Source organism: Phytophthora cinnamomi (genome assembly GCF_018691715.1).
Source record: "Phytophthora cinnamomi strain GKB4 chromosome Unknown Contig126, whole genome shotgun sequence".
In the NCBI taxonomy this organism is placed as follows: domain Eukaryota; phylum Oomycota; class Peronosporomycetes; order Peronosporales; family Peronosporaceae; genus Phytophthora; species Phytophthora cinnamomi.
The window spans coordinates 678,573-701,444 of NW_027151059.1; the positions used below are offsets into that span (position 1 = coordinate 678,573).

At 54.1% G+C, this 22,872-nt stretch overlaps 6 protein-coding genes across 6 annotated transcripts; 4 read left to right on the top strand and 2 right to left on the bottom strand.

Annotated features, from left to right (window-relative positions):
- Positions 1–2,431: 2,431 nt before the first annotated feature.
- Positions 2,432–4,234, top strand: IUM83_10941 (uncharacterized protein; the record flags this gene model as incomplete). The annotated part of the gene is made up of 1 exon (XM_067935473.1): positions 2,432–4,234. One exon carries the CDS (start codon positions 2,432–2,434, stop codon positions 4,232–4,234), a length of 1,803 nt encoding a protein of 600 aa, XP_067780612.1.
- A 1,339-nt stretch (positions 4,235–5,573) lies between these two features.
- IUM83_10942 (Chromodomain-helicase-DNA-binding protein 7) lies at positions 5,574–12,038 on the top strand (the record flags this gene model as incomplete). Its single annotated transcript, XM_067935474.1, has 4 exons — positions 5,574–6,599; positions 6,677–11,446; positions 11,529–11,618; positions 11,685–12,038. The coding sequence occupies 4 exons, from the start codon at positions 5,574–5,576 to the stop codon at positions 12,036–12,038; spliced, it is 6,240 nt and encodes a 2,079-aa protein (XP_067780609.1).
- Positions 12,039–12,138: 100 nt separating this feature from the next.
- On the bottom strand, positions 12,139–14,728 carry IUM83_10943 (Calmodulin (EF-Hand superfamily); the record flags this gene model as incomplete). The annotated part of the gene is made up of 4 exons (XM_067935475.1): positions 12,139–13,258; positions 13,330–13,882; positions 13,962–14,457; positions 14,531–14,728. 4 exons carry the CDS (start codon positions 14,726–14,728, stop codon positions 12,139–12,141), a joined length of 2,367 nt encoding a protein of 788 aa, XP_067780610.1.
- A 460-nt stretch (positions 14,729–15,188) lies between these two features.
- Positions 15,189–17,933, top strand: IUM83_10944 (Voltage-dependent P/Q-type calcium channel subunit alpha-1A; the record flags this gene model as incomplete). The annotated part of the gene is made up of 1 exon (XM_067935476.1): positions 15,189–17,933. The coding sequence occupies one exon, from the start codon at positions 15,189–15,191 to the stop codon at positions 17,931–17,933; it is 2,745 nt and encodes a 914-aa protein (XP_067780607.1).
- A 195-nt stretch (positions 17,934–18,128) lies between these two features.
- On the bottom strand, positions 18,129–19,573 carry IUM83_10945 (Zinc ion binding protein; the record flags this gene model as incomplete). The annotated part of the gene is made up of 3 exons (XM_067935477.1): positions 18,129–18,196; positions 18,334–19,117; positions 19,211–19,573. The coding sequence occupies 3 exons, from the start codon at positions 19,571–19,573 to the stop codon at positions 18,129–18,131; spliced, it is 1,215 nt and encodes a 404-aa protein (XP_067780608.1).
- Positions 19,574–19,788: 215 nt separating this feature from the next.
- IUM83_10946 (uncharacterized protein) lies at positions 19,789–20,750 on the top strand (the record flags this gene model as incomplete). Its single annotated transcript, XM_067935478.1, has 2 exons — positions 19,789–20,620; positions 20,698–20,750. The coding sequence occupies 2 exons, from the start codon at positions 19,789–19,791 to the stop codon at positions 20,748–20,750; spliced, it is 885 nt and encodes a 294-aa protein (XP_067780603.1).
- Between the last annotated feature and the right edge of the window lie 2,122 nt (positions 20,751–22,872).

Genomic DNA, 22,872 nt, shown 5'->3' on the forward strand with positions numbered 1-22,872 from the left:
AAGTGATTGGATTGTTGGAGCTTACACCCTAGGCTATTGCTAAAGACACGCGGCCATGCGTCCTATCAACTAGTGCGTCTAATCAACGTGTGGTCGTATTGGACCGGTTCGGTTAACCGGTTCGGGTACCTCGGAACTGATACAGTGTACCAAGGTTCAGTACCCTGCAACATAATTTAAATCAGATAAGACTCCAAGTGACTTAGATTAGGTAAAATGAGAACTGTATTGTTTGTGAATTGATCTTCCTCCTAAATCTGCTAAAACTGTTTATCATCTATGAAAGGGGTTGACAGCGGCTGGCCCGCCAATATGCGCGTCTCTAATTGGTAGAAAGAAGCTGCTTTCTAACAATAGGATCTTTGGGTAGGTGTGGACCACTCATTGTGGTGGCCCACTTCAATGTATCCATTGGTGTGACTTACACCAAGGTGAGGAAGTATCTAAAACTTTTAACAGATATATTATCTGTTAAAAATCACTAGTGGCTTGTAGCCACTTGTGCGTGTAACCCCGTTACAATGTAGTACGGACTTGTACTCAGTTTATCCAGCAGACACTCCATGTGCGAGCGGCTTCGTAGTGCGACAATCCCAGAGCGAACCCGCTCATTGTACACGTCCCTAGGCGTAATTATCAACATCCGATCTTCAATCAGTAGACGCGCGATTGTCTGACGAGCTGTCGTGCCAGTTTCACTATCCACGTCAATAGCCAAACGAACAGCATCAGAGCGAGTAGCGCGGCGAAGAATAGGGTGCGAAGCAGGGTGAGAAGAGGGAGGGTGGTTATGTTCAAATGCACGTCCGCGGTACTGAAGCTCCCACATGGTAACACCGTCCCCAGTCACCTTCCGATTCAGATAAACTTCCATTATGCAACCACACTTCCTGCACCCTGCATTTGGGCGAGGTCGCATTGTAGACTGTAAGTGACGGCTCCGAGGGACCCCATGACGATCACAGCCATAGCGGATTAACTGTCGTTGGCGTTGGTTGTTGTAGGTTGTGCCCTTGTACACAATTCAGTATCCGTGCTGACGGCAGAATGTATTCAACGCCTTTTGCGCTTTTGACGGCGACACAAAGAGCTGCTCGTGAATGCAAGGTAAGAACCACGGTCCATGAATGCTCCCGTCCGAACGCAGATGTAGCGGGTGCGTAGCGCAATGATTCGTGTTACGTGAATCCTGGGTAGCCGACGAAGCTGTAGCAAGTGCTCGGATACCATTTTGTCGCTGAACGGTGAAGCTGGGGGTTATAGGTAGCTGCTAAAGATACACGTGCTGTTCGTGGTGCGGCGCTTGATTAGGATTAATTAACGAGTGAAGCGGCAACGCTGTCCTAACCGCCTCACTGTATGAAGCGTGGGGATGTCGCTGACGCAAAACTCAATGAGCAGGTGCACTCGCCTGCAGCCCAATAGCATTGGAAGCGGGGGCAGGATAAGTAGCCATGTTCAAAGTTTCGTCCACGGGGGTGGTTTGGTAGACAGGCTGGTAATGTACTTGTACAGAACTGCAGACGGGCGATGACTGGTTGGGAGAAAGCTACACATTTTGGTAATTATAACTTTTTTTGTGTACAGGCTCCCGCTGCGCGTAGTGGGAGCCCCGCTGTCGATATCACCTCCCGCTGAATCTGCAAGTGCCATCGGCTTATTTACCGCGAACACAGAGTGTGCGGGAGTGCACAAGATTTGCCACAGCTGTCTGGTGAGATGTACTGAATTAGTAAGATCATTGCGGGAAATTGTCTCTCTGCGGTGCTAGATCATGGTAGGATATGAAAGGCCCACAATGAACGTTATATCTTGCAGGACATGCAGCGTGCACCACAACCAACTCCATTTACCTAAAGCCCTCATGAGAAGGTCATGGTGGTTGAGATGGCGCACAAGCAGACCGGCAATCTACACAGCCTTAGGCTGTGCGTCACAGGCTCGGAATGCTGTAACTCCGGCCACTGTCAGGAACTGCTGGATGCAGTCTGGCATCGTATCTAGCGCAAACTCAGCTATGTCGATCCGTAACATTCTTCATTAAAAAGCTGTACATTAGCGTCTATGTGCAACCTGTGCAGATATTGTAACCTCGCAGTTTTTTTTGTCCCACCTTTGCAGATTCAGCGGAGGGCTATTTAGATGGGGGTAATTACGCATTACTTTTTACAAAGTGTGGTGTACAACTGGTGTGCAGGTGCTAACATTTCCTGTCGTGTACATAATCGCCTGGCTTTGGTAAACATCCGATCGAATGTTCTTGGAACAATCGGTCCGGCCGATAATCACTTCAACAACAGCAGCCATGTATTGCAACCTTCGACTGGGTCGCTTCCTGCCATTTCCAAACTTACCTTCGAGTGCAAAAGCAACCCACCTAGTGGAAGAACAATAAGTAGTTTTCCCTATTGAGCATCGAGAAACAGACAACATGGCCGACAACGACAGCAAGGACATCCACCAGAACCACCCCGACACTGACAACAAACATGTGCACTTCATCATGCTGGGTCTATCAGGCCCGGAGCCAGACAACAAGCACCAAGCTGAAGAATGGGAGACCCCTGCAGTTGGAGAGGTGACTGCCGTCAGGAGCGAGAAAGCTCCGAAGAGAAGGCGCGGCCAGCGACTCTGTCGCTATTTCGCGAGGGGCACGTGCACGGACGGCGAGAAGTGCAGGTTTTCGCACGAAAAGCGACCCAAGAAGTCGAAAAGGAGGGACGGCGACAAAGGGTCCAGTGCTACTGATGCGAACGCAACCTCAGACCACGAAAAAGCTGGACCGGCACAGCAACTGGAGGTGTCAAAGAGTACAAGGCCAGAGAAGAGGGAGGCATGCGCCTCGGCGCGTGCACGAAAGTGCAAGTTTTTTGCCCGAAACAAGTGCCGCGATGGAGACAAGTGCAAGTTCACACACGAGACCAAGAATGCCAAAAGAGATCGCGAGGAGAAACCGCGGCGCGCTGTTGTCGTGCAGTTGGGCGTCCCCACTGAGTCGGCAATAATGGCAGTGAACGAGCACAGCGGTGAGTGGTCCGACGAACAGCAGCGTGCTCTTGATCTAGCATTGAAGAAGTACCCAGATTCGATGGACAAGAAGGGGCGCTGGACAAGCATTGCAAACGAAGTGGACGGTCGCACGCTGAACGAATGCATTGAACGCTTCCAATTGCTATGCGACCTCGTGCGCCGCGGTGTTGACGTCACTCCTGGCCCTGTAAACCCGTGTGAAAACCGTGACTCCAGGATCATCGCACCAGACGAGCGTATCGCAATTGAGACCGAACCTGAAGCAAAAGGCACGCAGATACGCCTCGAGGATCTCTTTCTGCACAAAGTGGGCACGTTGGTCGCCCATCGGCTTGTTTGCCAGGTGCAGTGCGATAACTGCCCGCTAACGTTCGATGCCATCTTGAGCTTAGACTCGACGGAGGTCCAGAAGTGGTGTCCCCGGTGCAGTGTGCTCCATCACGTGGTGATGCGACCCGTGTTTGCTCACACGCAGAGCGACGTGCTAGCTTATGTGGACACGGAGAACTGCTCAATTGTTGATGTCCTTCCGTCCGAAATGCTGGCCACTTGCTTGGAGTGCGGATGTGAAGCCTTGCACGAGAAAGTCGCTCCCAGACAGCGATCAGAGCAAGCCTGCTTCAACTGCCACAACAAGCTTGCCGTGATGGCAAAACGCTTCTTGGCACAGTTGGAGGGGTCTAGTCGGAAGCGAAGTAGCTCGGTCAACGAAATCTCTGTAAAGGCTGATGAGCACAAGAAAGGCAAGCAAGTGACGCAGAACTTCGTGCTGGGTCAACCGCTGCCTCGTAATGGGTCCTGTGACCACTACAAGCACTCGCTGCGCTGGTTTCGATTCCAATGTTGCGGCAAGGCATTTCCATGCAATGTGTGCCATGACTTGAGTGACTGTCCTGACGCCAACCTCGGAAAACTTGCCAGCCGTATGCTATGCGGGCTGTGTTCAAAGGAGCAGTCAAGTTCGATCAAAGTGTGCGCGTGCGGCAATGACGTTGGCTCCAAGAGGTCAACAACTCACCACTGGGAAGGTGGCACGGGGTGCCGAAACTACACGCTGATGTCGCGCTGGGATAAGCAGAAGCATCACGGACAGAACAAGACGGAGAGCACCAAATTCTATCGCGTCGGTGTGGAGGCCAAGAAGCGCCGGGAGAATGCAAATAATGGAGACGCGAACCCTATGGTAGGTCCTTGCTGCATTTAAACGAGGAGCTGGTAATCACAGACATTACCCTCCTTTCCATTTCGAGAATAGCAGCAGTCTTTGATCCTCAAATGATGAGAGTACGTAGCATTCCGTAACAGGTCTTGAGTATAGCCCAGACTTAAGATTCAAGCAAGACGAAGTAAAGCCAATGTACCTCATCGTCATCGAGTACGTAGGCTTCCGCAGTAATCTACACCAAGTGATCAACATTTGACTTTGCTCGAACTTGGTCATATACGATGAATTTTGAGGTAGAAAACAATAGAGGAGGGAGGGGCTGAGGCTGCGCAATTCGATGTGTTTTATCTTTGAACATCAGCACAGTTCGCGAATGTCATCACGACCGCTTCATTGATTTGCTTGGGCACAAGCACAATTCTTGCGTTGCTTGTGGTTTCCATCCTCACTAAACGGACGTCAAAAGTTGAATTAGAGATCGATTATGAATTTCATTAGAGCAATAAAAAGCTAACGAAATCGAGCAGTCGAGTACAGTACGCCGATTTACCGTCTGCGCTTGAGACGGGCAGTTCGACTTAAGACACAGCATGTATTACTGAGCATTCGTGACTGATGCAACAAGGGTAACGTCACATCGATAGGTCAGTGGGCTTCTCTCAGCCTACGGTCACAAATTCAGCAGATGCTGACGCATAGCGCCGACAAGCTGTTCGTCGACAAGTGCACTTGTGTATCTCATCGCCCAGATCGTGTCGGAAGGTGCTTGACAGCGCTCACACACGGCGCGAAAGTCCCGCGTGGCTGCTGTACGCGCGCGAACCGGCGAAGATCGGGACGCTGCTGCTTGGGCTGCGGAGCAATTGGCGAGACGGTGGCCCTTCCCATCCCGCCCCAAACGTTGCTGCTCGTCTTTGGTCCGACGTTGCGATTTGATGGATACAGCTTCAAACATGCACCTCCGGCATGGAAAGGGGGCCCGGCCCGACCTGCACTTCATGCACTTCTTGGAGCTGCTGTTGGCGGTCAGGTCCGGCTTGTGCGGCATTCATTTAACATCCTGCACCGGCGAAACCCGGGGCATCCAAAACCGCCACAACGCACTCAGAGCACCGAATGAGCTCAAACCAGCCCCAATCGAAGCGTGCGGTAGTCAAGTACATGCCAGCAACTCGCCACCGTGGCCCGTCATGCTGCATTTATCGCCCATGATGGCTTTGGGGACACATTTCCCCGGACAGAGCAGGCCGTTGGGAGTGCCCCCGTTTTGATCCGGATCGAGGTTTTTCGCGGTGTATAGTTAACCTCGAGAGCGGCATACATTCTTCCAGAGGTTTTTCCCTCCGCCACGCGCGCCACGACGAGCCGCGCGGTCATAATGCGGCGAGAAGCGGAAGAAGCCAAAGGAAAGGAGCGCATTCACTCTCCGGATCCTGCGCCCCCGAGCGCCGCCGCCACGCAGCAGACCGCAGAGACGCCAGCCGAGCGAGCCCCGATGGAGGACGCGGCGCGCGAGCAGCCGCCGCAGCCCGCGGCGCTCAAGGCCCACGAGGAGGAGCCGCCGCAGCCCGAGGAGGAGGCGCCCGACGGCAACGAGCGGCAGGAGGCCCCGCAGCAGGCGGAGCAGGCCGCAGAGACCCAGGAACAGGACGCCACCACCGAGGAGACGACCGAGACGACGGAGGACACCGTCGAGGAGGCGGAGACGGCGGAGGACGCGCTGAAGGAGGCGGAAGAGCAGCAGGAGGAGGTGGAGGAGGCTGTGGAGCCCAAGGAGGAGAAGGAGGAGGAGGAGGAGAAGCAGCTGAAGGAGGAGGACACAGAGAAGACGGAGGAGCAGAGCGGGGGAGGGCAGACGGAGGACGCCAAGCCGGAGAACGTCGAGCCCACGGACGACGCAGACAAGACGCCGCTGAGTGTGGACACGCAGACGCAGCAGAACGCCAACCGCCAGATGCAGTTCCCGTTCGCCCCGTCCAACTTCTTGGCGCCGTCGCCCACGCCCATCCGCCCGTTGGATGGAGATCCGCGCATGAAGCAGCCGCAAGAGGCGGGCGACGCGACCAGCAACGCTGGCACGCCGACCAGTGCGAACGGAGCCGCCCCCTCCAACGCGCCGGACGCAGGGGCTAACGCTGCTGCGAGCAGCAACCCCGTGTCGCAGTCGCAAATGTTCTACCACCAGACCAATGCACCGTCGTTTTACACCACGCCCCAGGACGGACCTCCTGTTGGCCCCGCGATGATGGACCAGGCGGCGGAGAAGCAGTGGCAGGGACAACCGACTCCCGCCGGCATGAACAACCCCAACAACCAGAATCAAAATCAGAACCAAAACCAGAACTGGAACCCGCAGGCGGCGCAGGGAGCTCCTACGACGAGAAGCCCGTCAGCGGGACCGAACGTACGTATGATTTTATTGTAGTGCAGTGCCGTCGTGCGTACTGACTCCATGACTCGCTGTCAATTTTGCGTGTGTAGCGTCAAGGAGGCGGCGATCCGGGGTTGAATCCAGCCCCGTTCCCGGCAAAGTCTCTCGTCCCGCAGCGTCTGGATGAGAATTCGTATGCCCTGGAGCGCGCAAAATTGAGCCGCTTGGGATCGTACGCGAAAAATGCTTCTACTCCAGCCCAAGCCAGTGCACTCGCTGTTGACGTTCTGCGCGCGTCCGTTGGTGCAGAAAACACTAGGGCTCATGGATGGAAGAATCCGTTCCCTGGTGACGAGTATGAGGTCCTGCTTCAAAAGGGATCTATCGGATTATGCATGAACATGAGCGTTCGCATGGGCTCCGTCACCGTGACGAGCTTTCGACGCCCGGAGAGTAACTTGATGGGACCCGCCGAAGCCAGTGGTATGATTGCCGTTGGGGACGACTTGATTGCGGTTGACGGCTTTTTGGTTCAAAGCCAGGAAGACTTCGCTCGTGTGGTTTCGCGTCTTAAATCACTTCGCCCAGTATTGCTACGTTTCCGGCGACCAGGCGGAAATGGACTTGTAAGCAGCATTAACCGTGATGTGCACGGATACCGAAAGGGACTGCAAACCTCTGTTGCTGGCTTGGACAACCCTCAGATGTTCTCAACGGGAATGTGGCACCTGGGCGTTCGGTATATTTCTCCGAATCAGTGGGCGGCGGAGTTGCACGTCGATGGCGGGGGCATTCGACGCTTGGGGACTTTCTCTAGCGAAAAAGAAGCAGCTATGGCGTACAACCAGTACATCCATCAGACTTACGGCAACGGAGCAATCCAGTTCATGAACCCCGCAGGAACTGGCGCAAATGCAAACATGCCTGTTGCCATGCCTAACGTGCAGCCTCGGAGACCACTTCTCCGTGCTGCGTTCACGGCGGAACAGAAAGAGCAGCTACGTGCCCAGATTATGGTGTTCAAATTCACGTCTACTGGTGGCAATATTCCAAACGAAATTCTTAGCCGTGCATTGAAGACGACAGCCCACAACTACATCCAGCCCAATGCTAATCGGAACAAGAGGAAGAACTTCGCTCCTACGATTATCGCGAAACCAGCTAAGAAGAAAGCGAAGCGTGGCCGTGGGAAAAAGAAGGCATACTCTGACGAGGATGAAGAATCTGAGGATTCCGACGACGACTATTCCGGTCCAAAGGTGCTAAAGGAAGAAAAGCCAGCTCGCCGATCCGGACGTAATATTGGCAAGGCTAAGAAGAAATACGTGGAGGAGGAGATTGACTTCGAGCTCAGCGATGAAGAGAAGCCCAAAACGCCCCAGAAGAAGGAAGGTCCGAGGGGGCCACAGATTGACACGATTGTTAGCGTGCGTTTCCACAAAGACACGTCGAAGGATACTGAGGTCGCTATGGAGTTCTTGATCAAGTGGAAAGATACATCATACCTCCACGTGAATTGGCTTTCTGTCAGAGAAATTGAAGAGTTTGGCCAACACTCAATTCAGCGAATGAAACGATATCTTCAGAAGAACAGTCGACTGGTCGAGGAGGCACGCGAGACTGTTGTTGTTGGAAAAGAGAAGGATCTCAGCAATTACTTCAGTGACTCCTACATTGAAGTCGACCGTATTTTGAACGCAAAGGAAGTGGAAGAGCCCGAGGAATCGAACCCGTACCTAGTCCATCAAATGGAGAAGGATGCTAGTGATACTGAAGACGACGCGCCCAAGGTGCCAAAGAAGAAGGGAATTAAGTACCTTGTGAAGTGGCGTGATATGAGCTATGTTGATTGTACGTGGGAGTGGGAAGACCAGCTTACAGACGACCGGAAGATCGCTGCGTTCCATCGATTCAACCACCCCCCGATTATTAATGGTGCTCATCCTGCGACGTACGCTGATGTTCGACCAGAGCCGAGCACATGGGCAAAGTATCAGGAGTCTCCTGTGTACAACAACCAGAACACCCTTCGCTCGTACCAGCTAGAAGGCCTGAACTGGATGACGTTTTGCTGGTACAACCGTCGCAATTGTATTCTCGCCGACGAAATGGGTCTGGGTAAGACTGTTCAAGCAACATCTATCCTTGAGCATTTGCGTCAGCGAGAATTTATTCGCGGTCCGTTCTTGGTTGTTGCTCCGCTTGCTACGCTGGGTAACTGGAAACGTGAGATCGAAACGTGGACCTCGATGAATTGTGTTGTGTATCACGACTCTGAAGGAGGGTCCGATATTCGGGCCTTTATTCGTGAGCAGGAGTTTCACTTTGCAAGCGAAGCTCATCGCCGGCGCGGAATTTACAAGTTTAACGTCTTGGTCACGTCGTACCAAACGCTAATGATGGATGCTGAGTTCCTCGAAACGATTCACTGGAGGTATCTTGTGATTGATGAAGCTCACAAACTGAAAAACCGTGAGGCGAAGCTACTTCAGGTACTTCACGGTTTCACATGGGATTCGTGCCTATTGATGACAGGCACTCCGTTGCAAAACGGCGTGTTCGAGCTTTGGTGTCTACTAAACTTCATCGAGCCTGATAAATTCCCCAGTCAGCAACAGTTTTACGATGAGTTCGGTGACTTGAATACCGCAGAGCAAGTTGCCCAGTTGCATGAGCAGCTGCGTCCATACATGCTGCGGCGGGTGAAAGAGGATGTGGAGAAGAGTATCCCTCCGAAAGAAGAGACTATTGTCGATGTGGAGCTTACCACGATGCAAAAGAAGTATTACCGTGCTATCTTCGAGCGGAACCGCTCGTTCTTGAACATGGGTGCGTCGGGTACTGTGGCTAACCTGGTCAACGTGGAAATGGAGCTGCGCAAATGCTGCAACCACCCGTTCTTGATTCGGGGTGTTGAAGACAAAGAGTGTGCCGGGTTTGACGAACAGCTCCGAACAAAGATTTTGATTCAGGCAAGTGGCAAAACGGTGTTGCTCGACAAATTGCTGACGAAGTTCCGCCAGGAGAAGAAGAAGGTGCTTATCTTCTCGCAGTTCAAGATCATGCTGGACATCATCGAAGATATGTGCCAGTTGCGAGGGTACACCATGGAGCGTCTGGATGGCTCTGTTCGCGGAAATTCGCGTCAGGCTGCAATCGATCGGTTCAATAATCCGGACTCCGATACATTTGCCTTCCTACTGAGTACTCGCGCAGGCGGTGTGGGCATTAACCTTATTGCAGCTTCTGTGGTGATTTTGTTCGATAGCGATTGGAATCCCCAGAACGATCTCCAGGCCGTCGCGCGTTGTCACCGTATCGGTCAAACTCAGTCGGTGAACATCTATCGGTTGGTGACGAAGAAAACTTACGAAGCACAGATGTTCGAGATTGCTTCGAAGAAACTTGGCATGCACCACGCTGTTTTTGAGACAGGTGGAGTGCGCAATGAGTTCGATGGCGAAGATGACAGCAGTGGCAACATGATGTCTCTGATGTCTTTGGATCGCGAAAAGGTCGAGATGATGATCAGATATGGAGCGTACGCCATCATGGGTGAAGACGACGAACAGGACCCTGAAAACCGCGCCATCAACGAGCTGGATATTGACCATTTGCTGTCGAATAGTCGAACCATTCGATATGATCCGACGAAAACTGGCGAGAATGCTGACGGCGATGAGGAAAATAGTGCAGACGGTGACAGTGACGCTAAACCCGTGACTGCTTCTCAGACAACTGCTTTGTCGTTTTCGAAGGCAACATTCACTTCGGAATCGGCCGACACAACGATTGATTTCAACGATGAAAAGTTCTGGGAGAAGGTTCTTGGACCCAAGCCTGTGCAAGTTCTGATGACGAAGGTTCAAGAAGGATGGCTCAAAACGGCTTCGCAAGATGACGTCAAGGAATTCCTATCGCAGTTACGTGAGCTGGCTCGTGCTGTCGTTAAAGAGCGGCAACGAGGCAAGTCTCTAGCTGATGCAGACCAAGTGCTAGCGATCTTGATTGAGCTGAAGGTTACTGGCTGCGTTATTAAGGGTGTAGTGAACGTTCGTGAAGTGGCTACTGAGTGGCTTCAAGTGATTGAGCGGCCGAGGCGTCGGCGCAGCCAAGACGTTGGCGACCAGCTGATGTACCTCGAGTTCCTGGATGGACCGAAAGAACAATCCCCGAAGGGCAAAAAGGGAGGTGGTGCTCGCCGCAAGCGAACGCCGAAGGCGAATGGCAAGAGCAGGGAGCGCAAGCTCTACAAAAGCGATGATGAAGAGTTTGCTGAAGATGAGGTTGATTTGCCCAAGCGAAAGAAAGCAGCTCGTCAGGCGTCTGGTGGTAGGAGCTCAAGAGCTTCGTCACCTAGCGGGCGCGTGTCAAGTGGCATTCATATTTCGCTGAAGCGATCGAAGAGCACTGAAGACTTCAGCATCGCGAAGGTGTCTAGCACGATTCGTAAGGTTCAAAAGAAGCTAAACAAATCTTCTGGCGATACCGACTCACCGCAGGTTACACCTGCTAAAAGCAAACAGCCTGACCAAGCGCGTAAAATTATCGAGGAAGAGGATGAAGAACACGCCAGTGGGTCTGAGGAGGAAGAGGAGGAGGAGGAGCACGAAGAGCACGAAGAGCACGAAGAAGAGGAGGAGGAGGAGGAAGAGGAGGAAGATGCGTATGAAGAAGACGAGGAGGAGGCTGAGAAAAAGCCTCCTCGGAGCCGTCCGCGCAAGAAAGCCAAAACAAGCAGCAAGTCTCGGAAGGCGGCCAAAGACAACGTTGACCCCCAGGAGGACGAAGAGATGTGGTGCCGTGTGTGCTTCAGTGACCAAGGCTACCTTGACGATCCCATCGTCCAGTGTGAGAAGTGCTCTGTCGCTGTTCACCAGGTAGGCACCCTTGTAGCCTTGCTCGTCGTGGAAAGGTTGAATGCTTTCCTAACAGTGTTGCTTGCTATCTTGCTTGCTACAGTATTGCTACGGCATTGACTCAGTGCCTGAAGGCGACGAGCCGTGGTTTTGCGACTTCTGTGCCAAGCCGTCGGGCTCTCCTGCTGATGCGGTAAGGATACTTCCATTGTGCCTACTTTTGGCTTTGCAGCTATGATCTAACATTTTTTGAATGCAGACGTGCGAGTTGTGTCCTCTGAAACGCGCCAAGTGCGCGTTCAAGAAGACCGTTGAAGGCAAATGGGTCCATGTGGTATGCGCCCTGTGGGCCCCTGGTGTTCAGTTTTCCGACGTAGAGCGCATGAGTGGAGTAAAGCACGTGGCCGCTGCCGTCGAGGAGATGAAGGGGTCTACTTGCGCCCTATGCGAACAGGAGGGTGGCTGCATTAAATGCTTCCGCGGTGGATGCTCGACGTACTTCCATCCGCTGTGCGGTCGTGAAACGAGAGGAGCTTACGATATGTTTATGAAAGACGGGGGACAGCTACAGGCGTTCTGCAAGAAACACCGAACGCACCGGAAGCGTAGTTAGATATTGCCGAGGCTTCGAGTATGTCCACCCTAGAAGTCTTTACTTTACGGTCTCTATGGTAATGCAGCGGCTGGTTTATCGTGCGTCTTCTTGATCTTCGTCAAAGCAGTTCATATTCACGGATAGCCCGCTCGAGTTGCGAGTCAAACTGTCGAATCCAGGACTGGTCAAGGAATCGGTTGGCCTTCTTCGTCCATTCGAGCTCGTCCAGGGCCTTGGCAAGGTGGTGATACAGGATCAAGCTTTTGCTGTTGCTCCGTGTTTGCAGGACCGGAGAGCTAGGAGGCGTAAACAGCTGAGTAGGGGTCGAGGGGATGTCCGAGCTTCCGCTGGCGATTTCAACAGCGCGATCCACGATCGAGTTTACAAAAGTCTCGGTCATCCCAGGCAGTGCCAGCCGTCCGATAAGTGCACGCAACTGGTGTGCATTAACGCCATCGCCGCCCTCTTCTTGAACAGCTTTGAACTCGTCGAGGATGGTCTGCTTGGCCTTGGCTTTCATGACTCGGCTGTACTTCACTGAAGACTTGGCCTCGGTTTGCTTGCGAGGCCCGTTGAGCTCCTTCTTGAGCTGTTCGCGTTGCGCTTCATTGCGGCGGGCAGCACGCACAAGCTCTTCGAACTCGTCGACGTCGATTGACCCGTTACCGTCCTTGTCGATATGCTCGAGGAAATCTCGCGCTTGAGCGGGAGTTAGCTGGATTTCCATCTGCGATAGCGTGTCGATCATCTCCTCGGGTGAAATGCTGCCGTTGCCGTCGGCGTCGCAAAAGCGGAAGAGGTCGATCACGCGGAGTCGTTTGCGCTTCATGTAGCTGTCGATGCGCATCACGATGTCTCGAATCATCGCTTGCTTCTCTTGAGTACGCTGGTCAGTCGTTTGATACGTCCCAGCGAAAGCTGTATCTACCATCCCTTCAGTGCTCGGTACTGCAGACGGAGAGGGAGACGGAGCACTGGCAGCGATGGCAGCAGGAATCGTAGCCGCTCGCTGAATATTTAGTGTGCTGGGCCCGCGCTGCAATGGCACAGGCCGAGAAGCTACTGGTACCAGAACCGGAGTATTCGACTGAGCCATCGGTGTAGCACATGGTTGATCCTTTTGTTGTCTTCCCTCTCCAACAGGGATTGATCCGGTAGAGCCTCGCTTGAATGGGGGCATAAGCGGCTTTGTGCCGGGGATGCCAAGCTTCGGGAAACTTGGGATATGAGCTGAGGTCCTGCAGCATGACATCAATGATGAAAATTAGCGAGATCTACCAGGCACAGGCGTCAACACATTATTCCCTACCGCTCTGGAGGATCTTGTCCTTCCGTTTGCTGCGATTTATTGTCCACATCAACTTCAGGCCCCAATGAATTTGCCGGCGAAAGCTGGTCTCTTCCTTCCGCGAGCATTTTTTTCAGCGAACTCTGCCAGTCGTTGGACTTTGAGGTTCGGCGACGAAATTCGCCCGGGTCTTGTTGATTATCGCTTCTTGCCTGGGTAGATTCGTCGACTAACTCGAACGACCCCCTGCTAGTAGATTTCCTGGTCAGAATCGCTGCGTTCGATGGGAGTTTGAACAGGCCAGCGTCTGGGTTTGACGGTATCTGTGACTGAGCACGTTTGAGCATATTGGCTCTGCTGGTTTTGGGTGCTAGGAGCGATGTTCCGGAATCCCGGGATGACACGCGCTTAATGAAACCAGGCGCATGCGCGCTTTCCATCAAGTCGGGGAGATCAGTGAGTGATATGTCGAAATCTGCTCGCTCGTAGCTGCCATTGCGCGTGAGACGATAGCCTTCACGAGCTGCACTAAGACGCTGGGACTCCTCTAAAATAATTTTCATCTCGATCTCGTCTAGATAGTGGCGAAAGAGCAACACAGTGAGCACGTGCTGAAATGATAACGTAACTATCACCACGGTGAGTCTACTTACTGACTTTGTCCTGAGCGTCTGCGTCCTCGTCGTAGCCCAGTAGGTATACGTTCTTCTGCACGCTTTGGATGATACCGTTGTAAATGCGACCGTCAGCTAGTTCCTTGAGGAAACGAGTTCCCTCCGCCATTGGCAGCTCTCGTCCGGGCAATGGTGCGCCACTGAGCCGAGGCGCCACTTTTTGCACTCGTCGTCGCAGAAAACTTCGGATAATGCCCTGGATGAGCACCAACCCCTTCCGGAATACAACGCCGGAGGAATAAAGCTGCGCGTCTCCTTTCTCGCGAACCTCCTTCGCCGCTGCATCTTTGATGTCATGATTGGGCATTCGACAAACTTCGCACAGTTGCAGAAGAAACTCAAGCGTGTCTGGGACGCTCATTCCAGCCAGCACTTGAACAGGGCTGACCAACAGAAGGCAGGAAATATGGGGGCGCTCGGAGTGGGCACTCATCACAAACGTCACAAACGCGATTGCGCGCGTCAAGAAAGCAGCCTGCCAAAGTGAACCCGAAGTCAGCAGGAAATGATATCTTATACAGCTCCGTCACGTTCAGACAGTTTTGCACCTTGGCTTGTTTCGTGGTCATGGCAGAGAACTGGAGCTGGTGCTCGGAGAAGAGGTCGTACTCGGCCAGCGTCTCAACCAGCAGCTTGTGCAGGAACGTGAAGGGGGGTCTCGCCAGCACTTTCCGGCTCACGGCAGTGGTCTGCACGACTCCCATGAGAGCCTGGTACGTGCGCTCCACAAGCGCGTTGCTTTGCATTGTTGCGGTGGTTCGTCTTGTGCAGTGGGTTCCTGAAGACCACGGTGCGTTACACAGGACTTGCACCCTATCTAATTTTATGACGATACATCTACAGCAGAGACGATCGAGACTCCCAAGAGCATGAAAGCGCAAAGGTGCATCAGAGCCCCCTCCCACAACGGTATCGACAGCTTGCTGTCCCCTAGTACATCGACACTAACGAGCCCAGGTATCCTGAGGATGCAAGATAAAATGTACCAAAAATGCGGCACAAGTTGAAGTTGACCTTCACTCACGATGAAAACGTACCCATCTGTATCGCTGCCGCTCAGTCTCACATGTTTTTTTCCAGCTTTGACCCAGGTTGACTTCGTCGTGAGTGAACGTCCTCGTGTCTTGCAGCCCAGAGCTTCGACCATTCTCCAATTTGCCTCGAGCGACCAACTTTCCCAGCTCAACACTATTCACCCTCACAACCATGATCAACCTGGTGTTCCTGCTCGACATCACGGGATCCATGGCGGACGAACTGGCAGGTGTGAAGAAGACCGTGCGGCACCTGGTCGATTCGGTGTTTGAGGAGGAATACGCCGTCATGATCACCATCATCACCTTCACAGAGAGCTCACAGGGCTGCTTCGTGACTAGCAACAGCTTCACGGAAGGGGAGGAGGCCACAAACTTCGTCAAGTCGATCAAGCTTTGCGTACCCCCTGGCCAGCCGGGTGTGTGCGCCAACGGCGGCGATGGTGACGAGAACCAGAAGGCGGCACTGGCCGAGCTGCTGACTCTGGATAGCACCATGCCTTCAATTGCCTTCCTCATCACTGATGCCGGCCCGCACCTCCTCGCCGAAACCAGGACGCGTGAGGCGGAGCACGAGATCAACTTCCTCAAGGAGAAGCATTCAATCGTGGACTCAGACATGTTCAACGTGCTCGCCTTGGTCCAGGCGCACTTCGAAGGCAACCTCATCGTGAACATCGTTAAGTACGTCAAGAACAGCGACCACCGCATGTACGGCAGCATCGCCAAGAAGTTTGACGGAGTGCTCATCGAGCCCAAGGTGCGCAACGCGCAGCAGCTCGCGAGCGGCCTCATGGTCATCCTGTCCAAGATGTTCGACCGCTGCGCCGGAGGAACCTTCACCACGGAGACGGAGGATACTGTGAGCGAGGCTGCTCTAGACACGTTCATCTTCTACGACCTGGAAGATTTCAGTATCCCGTCATGCGAGGACGATGTCAAGAAGAACTCAATCCCGAAGGCTGGAGACACGCGTGACGTCCTCTTTGGCTTCCTGGACCGAGCCACGGTCGTAGTCGGAGATCGATTCGCAAAGCGTGCGATCGCAGCCTCAGGCCTGCGCGAGCAAGTAGAGCTGCTGATCACGATCGCCCAGTGCCTGACGGGTAAGCTGGGATACAACGACGCGCTGGACCGAGCCACGACGCTGGTTGAGGCGATCCGCGACTTGATGCCCGAGGAGAACAAGAGCCACCTGAAGCTCACAGCGGAGTCGCTACCCGCTGTGCTCCAGCAAAAAATTGATACATCCAGCGAGCTGGAGGCATCTGTGAGTGCTATCACGCTGCTTACGACTCAGGAGGCGACTGAGGATGCCCTTGAGGAAGAAGACGTCTTTGATCCCAGGACGGTGCTGCAGACCGTAGCGAGCTTGTTCCTCGCTCACCTTGCTGTCTTGCAGCTACCTGAAAAGAACGGCAAGCCGGACTTCATGGACGCGTGGTCAGCCGTCATCACCAAAATCTCGCCGGACGTGGTCACAGCGCGGGACTTCTTGACTCTCATCGGCAGCGACGAAGCTACTGGAGGCCTCAGCATTCGTGCTCGGGATTACAATTACGCACAGCTCGTAGCTGATCCTGACGATGCACTGGGCAGTGCACTTGTGAAGGCGGCGTCAGGTACTCAGGTGCTTGATATCCTTACAGGGTTGCTGTCGGGCGCTCCGGCTGGTCTATTCTGCCCGAACATGTTCCGTGGCACGATCTCAGCTTCGCTGATGTCGCTGCTGGAGCAGCGAGACGAACCGTTGAGCGACTTCCAGTGGGAGTTGGTGGCCAAGTTCGTGCATTCAATTCGCTTGATCATGGGTGGCTCCGAACGCCTTCCGACGATGCCGGTTGATCCGGAAGCAGCAATGGGGAAGCTGCTGTTCCGACTCCTGCGCCGTTCAGAGGGCAAATACGACAGTGAAGCGCTTGTGGCGGTGCTGAAGGAGCTGCTGGCTACGCGCGTGCGCAAGTTTAGTCGCTTCAATGAAGCCCGATACTTGGAGCTGGTGGAGAGAATGGTCGGGTACACGCACGAGAGCGTTGTCGAGGACGCGTTCGACCCGCACGAACTGGACCAAGACGTCTGGAAGTTCACACCGGAGAAGGCCCAGAACTTTGCAGCGCAGACTCCCTTCTTCCGTGCATTCGAGCAGTGCGCGAACAACCTCATCCGCAGCGTAACGGTGACGCCGAAGAAGTACGGGGATGCCACTCAGGTAGTGCCGACTCTGCAGGAACTGTGGCCGACGTGCACACAGGAACTGCCGAAGTACCTGCTCCTTCAGAAGCGATCGGCTCGCTACCGCATCGTTCGCGATGTAGGCGCAGCGGACGGCAAGATCAACTGGGAGATGAACGGCGTGATGGATGAGTACCTTGGTGGCATGATGTATGCCGAGCTGGCGATGCAGGTTCTGCGCAAGAAGTACGACGCGTTCTTGAGGGAGTTGCGCGAGCGTCGAGCCAACGAAGCAGCGGAGCAGAGATGGAGCCGAGCGCTGAAAACCGCGCGGGTTTCGTCCATGGACGAGTTCCTGGCCCAGCTCGCGCTCATTCGCGACAGTGCTAGCCGTGAGCACAAGTTGCTCTGGAAGGCGTTGAAGCAGCTCGGCAGCAGTGAGAAGCAGCCCGAACACTACGAAGACAAGATGGAGGTTCTCATTACTGGCCGAACGAAGACAGCGCAGGGCGATTACGAGGTCGTCTTCAACCGCGGCAACCTGCATCCGCACCCGAATAAGCTGGCCCCGATGTCTGCGGGCTTCCAAGCCAAGCTCCGTGAGCTTCGCCGCAAGTACAATTGGCCGGTCCACCACACGTACCGAGCCGGCAAGGCCAACCACAATGGACACTCCAACGAGAAGCCTTCCGAGTGGGCTAAGAAGCGCTCGATGGCCGAGAAAACGTTCTGGGAAGAAGCCTAGATTTGCATGAGTTACCTGCACCTGTACTTGTATGTCGGACACGGAGATGACCGCGTCACAACCAGTAAGTAGCAAATAAAAATCGCTGTACCTGGCACCTTCGGGCTCGAGCAAACTGGTAACGCGCACACCTATACAACGAAAGGGGGTCTTTCGTGGAGGCCACGACGGGGAAGATCATGAAGCCGACGCATGCTAGCTTGAGTAGGGGCGAGAAAACTGTTCTTCGGTCTTGCGGAGGTGGGGGTTCTTCTTGTTGGCAACTGAGTAGTCGAAGTTGAAATATCAACAGCTGCGCCTCTGCTGCGTGCCCACCGTGCTGCCTGGCGCATGGCATCACGCTGTTGCACTTGAGTTTGGCTCGGCCGTCGAGTGGCAGTGGTGGAAGTGGCAATCCGACTCGGCCGCCTAGTGCTGAACCGTGGAACGTCATCCACTTGGAGCAGCGAGTCGAAATCCGTGCGATACTGTTTCATAGGCGCAGACGGCTTGAGAACAGAACGCGGTGTGCGAACCACCCGCGGCGTCCTCGGTCGCGATGCAGCGGCGGTGGGTTCACTAGGTGCTTGTTCGTGGGTTTCCAACCCGGCGTCTTCTTCGTCGCTGTCCTCCTCCTTCTCCTCGTCGTCATTCTGGTGAAAACTGGATGCCACGAGCGAGTCCAAAATGTCGTAGCCTGTATGTACATCGCTTCTCACACCACTGTCCACTTGTTTGGGCGTCGTCGCCGTCGATCTCTTCAGTCCTCGAGCAGCACTGCGTTTCTCCGTCGACCTGGCGCCCGCACTAGCGGGCCTCTTCTTCACGGCGGACTGTCTCGCCCTCTCCACGTTCATCTTCTTCTCCTCCTCCTTCTCCTTACTCTGCTGTTTCTGCTGCATCTGCTGCAGCAGCTTCTTCTGCCTCACGCGGATCCTCTCCGACAGGTCCAGGCTCTGTTGCAGCGAGTCACAGTGAGCCTTGAGCTTCTCGTAGGCCTGCTTGGCTCTCTGCACCTCCTGGCTCTTCTTCTCCGCCGCGGCCAGCGCGCGCCTGGTCCTGTCCAGCTCGAACTTGAGCTGGTCCCTCTCCGTCGTCACATGGTGCAGCTCCCGCAGCGCCTTCGCGCCGCCGCTATGACTCCTCAGAGGTCCGGAGCCCTGCTCCTTGGCACTTCTGCGCCGCGTTTCGGCGGCTCTGGGCGTCTAGACACCACCAAAATTCACACACACACTAATGAGCGTCTCCTCTCTCTAGTTAGCTACTTCTCTCCGTCTAAAACCTGCGTCTAGCCTCACTTTATAGCTGGGAACCTGCTCCTGCGGCTTCTCCTGGGGCGTCAGCAGGAAACTGGACGCGTCCAGCGACGCGCTGCGGTTGCCGTTGGCGCGCAGCTTGAGCGTGAGGCTGGCCACGTCCTTCTGCAGCTCCTCCAGCCGCGTCTCGAGCCGGTTGCGCCGCCGGAAGTGCGAGTGCGCGAAGCTCCAGTCTTTCTCGCCCTCTTGCGCCGCTGCGGGGGAGCGCGGGGCCACGATGGGGCTCGGGTCGGCGCGTGTGAGCCATGCGTCGCTGCCGGGCGTGTCCGCTTCGCCGAAGAAGCGCTGGCGGCGGTGCGCGGGCGTCGCGAAGGTCGAGGTCGGCGACGCCGGAGGTGATGCCATGGTTGATTGGGGAAATGGCGCCAAATGTATCCATTTTGAATTTAATGTGTGTGATGTACGTGATATTGTATACATGGTATAGTATACAGAATCGGGATTTGGTGTGGCGCACTTCGGATTGGGCGGGATGGGTACAGACAGGGAAAAGAGATGGCTACAATGGAGCGCGAAACGACGCATGTTGAAGCTGTTGCTACATTAACGGACTGGCGTGGATGCCCGGGGAGAAGCGGCATGCAGCGGCGTTGCTGGGCGAGCAGGAGGCGCTGGGGGCCAATTGGAAGTCGGCCCAGTGCGTGACGTCGCTGTACGACTCGTACATCCAGCTGCAGCGCGAGAACGAGGCGTTGAAGGAGGAGGTGAGGCGGCTGCAGCACGGAAGCGAGCTGTTGGCGGCGGTGCAGAGCAAGCAGGACCAGCTGCGGGAGCCTGAAGATGCAAGGTGGGGGGAGATGCAGCAGGAGATCAAGCTGCTGCGCAGCGAGAAGCTGCGGATGCAGGAGGAGCATCGCCAGCAGCTGAAGAAGCTCGAGGCCCGCGCCGCCAGCAGCGAGACGCAGCACCAGCAGCTAGTGGCCAAGTACCAGGAGCGGTTCGAGTTCGACCCGCTGGAAGCCAAGCGCGCGGCGATGGCGGTCAAGACCATGCAGAACACGCTGCAGAATGTGGTGCTGGAGAAGGAGGAGCTCGGGATCAGGTACGGCCAGCTCAAGGAGCAGTACCGGACGTTCTACGCCGAGCAAATGGAGATCGTTGAGAGATTGAAGAAGCAGGTGAAGCAGTTCGAGCAGCAGAGAGTGAGGGTGGGCCAGCAGCGAGTGGTGAGTGCGCTGGCGGTCTGGTCGACGAACAAAGTGCAGAACGCGTGGGACAAGTGGGTCGCATTGGCGAAGGAGAAGCGACAGCAGGAGGAGAACAGGAAGATGATGAACAGTTTTGAGCGTAAAGTTGATGAGCGCGTGGCGAAGATACGGGGAAACCAAGCGGCTGTGCTGGCCATGAAGCTGCTGCAACAATCCGCTAGACGAACGTTCATTCGGTGGAGAGGTTTGACTCGGAAAAACGTCGAGCGGCGTCACAAGGGCTTACATTTTGCTGAAATGTGCTCTCGGAGGAGCACCCAGCGTGTAATGAACATGTGGAAAGCGGGGTGTCAGAAGACGAAAAATTGTCGTGATGGTGTGATGAAGATTGAGCGATTAATGGCTTGTCATTCACGGCACTGGGGCATGCGAAGATGGAGTGTTCAAACCTTTCGTCTAGCGTTGACAGATAAAGATCGGAAGCTAGAAGCTTTGAGTAGAACGATGGAGTTCCAAGCTAAGGCGATTGTGGAGTTAGAGACAGCACTCCATGAAGTACGCAGCGCAAACAGGGAAATGATTTCACACCACGAGGATGAAAAAGCAGCTTTGGCTGCAAATGTCGAAGCGCATCGCGTGACGGAAATGGCGATACGGCAGAAGCTGGGGCGGTTCTTCACAAAGCAATCCGGTCGGCAACTACTAAAAGATTTTTTGCGTGAGTGGAGGTTAACAGTAATATATCTGAAGGGGGTACAGCAGCGTTCTGACCTGGGGCAAGAGAAATTGAGGCTCCTTAAGCTTCGACGATCCGTATACGACTGGCATTCTACAGCCCATGACAGCCACAAGAAGCGCTTGCGAACGCAACAGATTCTCGGTAGAATGCGTCAACTTGGTGTTCTCAGGTGTTTTAACTCGTGGAAAGTGTACGCCGAGGTGGAGAAGACACGGAAAACAGCTCTGTTGCATGCCGTGAATCGGATACGAAACCAAGGAGTAGCTCGGTGTTTCACGCAGTGGGTAGCGTATCGATCGGAACGAGTATCACTTCGACACGGAATTGTGGTACTGACAAAGTACGCGTTGAAGCAGCAAGTCTTCTTCACCTACACGTTGTGGAGAGAGCGAGTTACAGAGTTGAAGATTGAGGCCCAAGTGCGGCAGCAACAGTTGATTCAGCAGGCTTGGGAAGCTCGACTTGCCCAGGCGAAAAGGGAGTTGAATTTCCAGCGCGAGTGCTTTACGCGCTGGCACGAAGTGGTGCTGCACAAGCAGAGGTGCAAGGTTGTGGTAAAGAAGTGTGTGGCTCGGCTTAGAAATGGTTCATTGGCCAGAGTTCTCGGTAGCTGGCGAGACTTTGTGGAATGTCGTAAGACGCAGCGTGATCTTGTAGAGCGATGGATAAATCGTTGCCGCACTGGAGTGCTACAGCACGCTTGGAGCCGATGGTTGCGACAAATCGTTCTCAAAGAGCAACAACTCTTAATTGCGCGTATTCGAGTTGAACGCGACTGCGAGCTAAAACAACTACAAGCAGAGTTTGATGTATATCGGAACGCGCAACAGGCGCTGTTTGCGGAAGCCCAACAATTGCAGACACAGCAAGCGCGGAAACTGCAGCAGGCTACATCGCGCTTGCAGGAAGAGTGTAAGCGAGCACAGCGCTTAGCAGGCGCTGTTAAAACACTGTGCTCAACTCGAGAGAGAGATTCCACTCAACTTCGATACTTTAAAGTATGGCAAAAAGTTGTACGACGAGTGCTCCGGAATCGACGAGCTGTCGAAACGTTCCAAAGTACGTTGGATAATCGGCAAACGCGTTGCGTTCTGGTAAAGTGGAGACAATTCACACTCCAGCAAATACGACTAAAAGCTGTTTTCAAGATGATACACTTGTGCTACGCAAGTTGGTGGGAAATCCAATGTTTTCATGCTTGGAAAGAAGCAAGACGACGAAGCAGAGCGGTAAAAGTGTTTTCAACTCTGTTTGAGCGCAGCTCTGAAGTGTTCATTTGCCGAGAAGTCTTCTCAGTGTGGAAAGACTTAACACGAAAGAACCACTTGCTGCGTCGAACGCTTGAGAAAATCTGGTTAGGTTCCGTGCACGCGAAAATGCGGCAACAGTTCACACATTGGGTGGAGATTACGAAGTCGGAGGCAGCAAAAGAGCAGCTTGTCCAAAGAAATGCCGCGCTGACAGCTATCCGTGCGAAGATCTGGTGGAAACGATCCGTGTCTAGCTTGCGTCTTTGCTTCTCTGAGTGGAAGCTTACTGTGGTGGCCAAGAAAAAACAGCGACAAGGTGAGAGAAAGATGATGATGTTTCAACGATCTCGTCTGGTGGGCATGTGCTTTAAGGAGTGGGCAGAGTTTGTGACGATTAAAATTCGAGAGGAAGATCGCAACCGGGATTTTGAGCGCTGGTTACGGAAAGTTGAGCGCCGAAATCAACAACGTGCAATGTCAGTGTGGAAAAATATATTGATCAGAAAC